Here is a 6,238-nt window from a genome sequence, read left to right as displayed (position 1 = left end):
AAGTCCAAACTTAGTAAAATGTACTACAGGCATCAAATTCAAACACTTGAACCACAGAGTGTCATAATTCTGTGATAATGTCATGATCCCCCTGGTGTCTGGCCCCATACCAGATTGCTTGAAAACAGCCAGTGTCTTTCCTTGTTAGATCCCACTGTTTTTATAATTATAGACCAATTTCCAAACTCCCGTTTATTTTCAAAACCCTTGAGAAAGTTGTTGCTCTTCAGCTCCTTCAAATTATTGTAGGAAACATCTTTGATAAACTCTCTTGTGGTTACAGATAAAACCACAGCACTAAAACAGCTTTACTGAAAATGATATTGTAATGCACTCAGATAAAGGTGAGCATTCCATTCAAGTCCTGCTCGACTGATCTGTAGCCTTTGATACTGTTGATCAAGCTACTTATTAACAGACTACAAAACTGGGTTGGCACCACTGGTACTGCCCTCAGATGGTTTTCTTCATACTTATCAAACAGATACTTCAGAATTTCTATTAATCAGTGTATGTATTCATCTGTACTGCTTGCATGTGGAGTCCCCCAGGGCTCAATCCTTGGACCAATTCAGTTTTTTTTAATATATGTTACTCCTGGGCCATCTCATTAATGGGTTTAGTTTAATGTAGATGACACACGGTTTTGACATACCCTTCTGTCAAACCCAACAACCTTAACAGCTTCCCCTGCCTCAACAAACGTTTCTCTGCCATTACTAATTGGATGTGCTCTAACTTCCTCCATCGCAATTCTGGTAAAACTGAGGTTCTAGCACACGGCCAAGACACATTCTCCAAGGAGGTTAGTCAGTACATTAGCCCATGCAATCCTCCATAACCACAACTGTGCATTAATGTACAAGGATTACCTATAAGTCTGCTGATTGCTGATTGGTTGACAAGTGGGCTGGAAAAGGGAAGTGAGCAAAAGTGAAGATCACTAGGAGCAAAAAAACTTCAAAAATAAAAATACTTGAAAGCACATGGTTCAGTTCCACCTGCTGAACTATACATTTTTCTGTGATCTAGTTTTATTAGTGTAGTGCGGTGACTCGTACAGAAAGGATAGCAAAGATGCTGTTTGTTGGGCTGCAAGACGCTAATTAAGCAATGAAAAAAATGGCAATACTCACTATGTTTTAACAGACCTCTCTGGACTGAATCATACGTGTTATTAACCTCTGTCTCTCTTCCACAGCATGTCTTTATCCTGTCTTCCTTCTCTCACCCCAACCAATCACAGCCCCGCCCCTCCCTGAGTCTGGTTCTGCTGGAGGTTTCTTCCTGTTAAAAGGGAGTTTTTCCTTCCCACTGTTGCCAAAGTGCTGCTCATAGGGGGTCATATGATTGTTGGGTTTTGTCTGTATATATTATTGTAGGGTCTACCTTTTGGAGATTAAGTATTGGAATTTCAGTAGCGGGACCACGCCTCCAAACACGCTCCTTCCGGTTCTCATCTATATAGGTTCCCCCAGTTCTGCGAGCTGTTCATTCTCGTTTACGTGCCCCGCCTTCCGTCCCTCCTTTTTTCAATTCTTTAACTTCTTCACTTCTATTTAGTACATGGGGATCTGCCAGGCCCGGGAGCCGTCACCAGTCCCCTTTACGGCCTTGAAACCGCCGCTCGATTCATGTTCAAGCATTCACCTTTATCTACTAAAACCTAAATCGAGGATGTGGGCCCAGCTAGTGAAACAATATAAAGTGCCTTGTGGTGACTGTTGTGATTTGGCGCTATATAAATAAAATTGAATTGAACTGAATTGAATTGACTGACAACCTGACATGACATCAGATGCTGTAGGCTAAATTTTTGCTTAGTGTGCCTTTCACTCAACAGATATCTACACTTACAGACCACGTCATCAGTTACACCATCCCAGTCCTGGGCTGGACCCTTTGCCTTAAAATGGCTTAAATTCTCTGTGTATAGCTTTAAGAAGCTGCTGAAAAGATCAATTTTAACATAACAGCGTGACATCGTTACATACCATGCTTTCTCTACATCAACTCTGTCTATCTAGCATTGCCTCTGCATTGCCAATGCTGCTTCTCCACTTTATTCATCAATGATTGTGCTTTCCACATGATAAGAAAGGCCAGATGCAGCTTATAACTTGTGCTTTCTCCAATACTCTCTGCTGTCAGCTCTCTGTTTCTTCTTCTGTCCACCTCTGCATTCTCTGTATTTTTCTCTCAAGATTTCAACTGGAATCTCCACTGTTCTAGCCAACAGAGTGGTCAGCTTCAGGGCAATCAGCTATTCTCTGAACTAAACAATGAGCGCAGCCTAATGTTGTTGCACTGCAGTCCATTGTCCTAAAGAAAAAGGTATTCCCAAAGGAAAAGACAAAGCAAAACTAGGGGGAAAAAATCAAGAAAAAGAACAAGAGTAAGTTAAAAAATACCTGCAACAGGCTGCACACAGGCTGAAACATGAGCACATATTGGACATAGGCAGGCTGCGTGGTTTGAACAATGGTAAAGTGGTCCAAAGGGGCTGTAGGTCTGACCAGAAAATGTCCCCCACACTAGTACACTGCCAGGAGCCTGAACTGTTGATACAAGGCATGATGGATCCCTGCTTTCATGCTGTTTACTGATGCTGCTGTTTGAATATTGCAGCAGAAAGTGAGACTCAGCAATGTTTTTCCAGGTTTCTGTCCCCTGATTTTGGTGAGAACTACATCCACAGTTTCATCTTTTTAGTTGACAGGATCGGCACCATTTCTGCCATGTGATTGGCTGATTAAATATTTGTGTTGCAGTCCTATTAGTCCCCTAAACCATCCAATGTCCCGTGGGCGGTACGTCCGACTGCTAACAGTTTAAAAGCAATAGAACGGGTGTATCTAATGAAGTGGCCGGAGAGTATACTTTAGTGCAAAACAGTAAAACTAATCACAATAGTGGAATTATTAATGCAAACCTGGGGTTATATTATTCAGCCATACAAACACTGTGCTAATGGAACTCCACCTGCACCTCTGTTTGCTCTGCATGTGCACTTTGACTGTGTATCTCAAATGTGCCTAAAAATGTTCTTATTAACCGAAAACAGGAGACAAATGTAAAACACTGCAAATGTACCCATGTTGTAGACATTCTTGGCAGGCACAGTGGTGGTTGTAGTCGTACTGATGATGGCAGCAGAACAGCAGTGTGCCGTGTGTTCATGGTGTGCTGGTGATTTCATCTCCACGTAGCTGCTCTCTGAGTGCTTACATAGGCTGGGATTGTCGGTTATGGTGGCGTACGGGTTTTCACTGTTGAGGGAACAGGTGCTGGACAACGAACTCTTCACATAGTCTAAGGAAAGAGTGAGACACAGAGTGTTTAATCTTGTGTGGTATGACATTATTCAATGCTTAATTAATTAAAAAATTAAAAAAAAAGCTTCTTCAAAAAGCTCTGTTTTTAAAAAAAATCATTTTTGATGATTTTAACCCAGCAGCACTCCAGCTTTTCATAAAATGATTTTTTGTGTGTGTGTCAAATCAGAAAGACGACTCTCTGCAGCTATTTCCTGCATCCCTGGTCATTATTTTAGTTACCATAGTGACCAAATTCTCCTTGGATAACTGATCACATCATGTACTGTTAAAAGAAAATGAGACACTTCACAGTGGTAAACACGTCTCTGTCACAACCTTTTTGATATATGTGTTGCTGCCATCAAATAAAAATGCTGCAATATTTTTCTTATAATATTATTTTATTTTTCAGTTTAATATTTGATATTTTTTTTCCTAGGTTCTACTGTGAATAATATATTGATTTCTTAGATTTGAAACTCATTCTATTTTGATTTACACTATATAGTGTCAGCTTTTTGGAATTCAGATGGTAAAAATATTAATTTGCATAAGAAAAACACTTTAATTTTTAAATTGCCATTGCTTAGGTTGCATTTCAAGACATTAGATGGCTGGAAATGTCCTAGTCTAATCCATGGACCTTATAGTGAGATATGCAGGTATTCTGTTCACCTTTTTGCTCAGTGTAAAGTAACTGAAGAGGGAAACAGACCAGAGTCAAACTCTAAAATGAGAAGCTGAGTGTGCCTGTATGGAGCTGTGCATCTCCTCTATAGCAACAGAGTGAGAGACGTTCAGTCCTTTTTAAAGCAATGAAAACATGTGTTAAGTAGGAGCGACAAAGAATTTAAAATAATCTGTATTCCTCTCTAAAATCAATACATATTCTGTGTAGTCTTTTAGTTGGATTTGTTGTAAAGAACAAAAAAGCTGAGGAGTTTTCCTTTAGGAAACATGGATGTTAGAGTCTGCATTGGAACACTTGACACCAAAGATTACATTTTAACACCAACATCAGCAGCACTCAAGGGCAGCTGAGGTTAAAACCTGCAGATAAAGGAAATGTAAATCAAGGCACAAAGAGAGCATTCAGTTATAGAGAAGGAGAATTCTGTTTCCAAGGGGAGTTTTGGGGCTGATGAGGGTTAAAGCAGGAGGATGACTCCAGCAGGGAGGAAAAAACACAGTGAGAAGAGACGTTGGGTTCACCCTGCAAAGACACAAACACATCTATGAGCACAGGCTGGAAAGGATCAAGAGGAACAGTGACAGTGGTAGTAAAGTAACACCACCTGTGTGGCATGCTGCACCTTTTTCTTCATCTACATGAAATCACACTCTGCACTGCGAGCAGCTCTGCGAGGCTGCAACTAAAGTGGTCAGACATCCGACGTTTTCCTATATTTGAATTTTTATCATTCTCGCAGGAATGATAAAAATAAAGATGTTAGCTTTATACTGTTGTTGCAGGGGTGGATGCTGATGGACAGCACTTGTGAGTCCAAAGTTCAGGTTCAGTTTCTGAATGTTTTACTTTCAAATCTCGGCTCTCGTCCACAGAAGAGACGACACCAGCTGCTGTTCAATTTTCTTTTTTGTCTTTTCCCTAAAACAAATATTTCATACAACTTAAAATCGCAACAATAAAAGCACATGCCTACACCTCACCACTCTATGAGCCCTGAAGGTGTCCTGTGTTATCAGACCCCAGATGGTAGCAGCAGATCTTTAGGGCCTGAAGTGATCAGAAGCCTCCAGAGATCTGACTAGAGCTTTCCTGCACATGACATTGTGGTTTTCTACTTGTCCTTCTCTATAGTGCTTTGATAGCTATTAAGGGCAAGAAAAAATAGTTGCCTATTGCCTGTTGCTGGGCCGTGTCACGTTTGAAAACAGGACGGTGCAGTGTTACATCCTGGTCTAGGGGTACTGAAATGCAACATAAGGTTTAAAAGGAAAATGACCCTCATCCCCAAAACCATACCCAGAAGCTGATTTACAAGTGAAAGGTGGTTTATTGTGTCTAAACTGAAGCTTAACTTAACTTAAGCTTCAGTTTAGACACATCAGCTTCTGGGTACGGTGTTGGGGACCAGGGCGGGGTCATTTTTCTTATGTTGTGTTCCAGTACCCCTAGACCAGGATGTAACATGCAGTGAACAAAGTATTAGTTATTACTAATAGGGGGTGTGGTAAAAGGCACGCCTTGTGGTGAAAACCTTTTGGAGTAGGTAACTATAAAACATTTATTTAACTCCACAAGAGCTGGCATTCTGGAAAGATCCAGAGCATTACATATACATATCAGAGTTGCTGCCTTTCATGTTTCAAACACATCAACTTTAAGAAATAACTGTTCACTTGGAACTTGATCTAACATAAGATAGGATGATGATGTGCTAGATGATTGGTACATAAAAGGGTCATTTTAAACTGGACTTCCTGTAGAATCAGTATAATCAGCAGGTCTCCTGTTGTGTCACATGCAGTTTGGATATTTCAGCACAAGCCACAAGAAGCTGGGGTTTTAAATGCAAGAGACACGGTCACTAGCTAACTGTTCGAGTCAGCTGACGAGAGCCCTGTGTGGCACAGTACCTCTGTAGCGTGGCTCCATGTGGTAGCTGTAACGTTGATTAATGCAGTAAACACCTGCACAAAGAAAAGAAAGACCACAAGATTTATATGACTATCATAAAGAACATTGCTAAAATCCTCTTAAAAATCTATTTATACGCATGAAATTTTTATAGTTCTTGACATTTTAGATGCTCTATAAATGTACAGGGAGTGCAGAATTATTAGGCAAGTTGTATTTTTGAGGAATAATGTTATTATTGAACAACAACCATGTTCTCAATGAACCCAAAAAACTCATTAATATCAAAGCTGAATGTTTGTGGAAGTAGTTTTTAGTT

The 6,238-nt window shown here is 40.3% G+C and overlaps 1 protein-coding gene across 1 annotated transcript in view; it reads right to left on the bottom strand.

The window, feature by feature from the left end:
- LOC102301508 (multiple epidermal growth factor-like domains protein 10) overlaps nt 1-6,238 on the bottom strand; it is a gene marked incomplete at its 5' end in the record, with an annotated part of 97,103 nt that overhangs the window by 3,053 nt on the left and 87,812 nt on the right. The window contains 2 exon segments of the mRNA XM_014329053.2: nt 3,094-3,312; nt 5,919-5,972. Of these exon segments, the coding sequence (XP_014184539.2) occupies nt 3,094-3,312; nt 5,919-5,972 (273 nt within the window).

This window comes from Haplochromis burtoni, unplaced genomic scaffold (assembly GCF_018398535.1).
Source record: "Haplochromis burtoni strain Fernald_Lab_line unplaced genomic scaffold, NCSU_Asbu1 Contig_495, whole genome shotgun sequence".
NCBI lineage: Eukaryota > Metazoa > Chordata > Actinopteri > Cichliformes > Cichlidae > Haplochromis > Haplochromis burtoni.
This window is presented reverse-complemented; position numbering and strand designations above follow the sequence as displayed.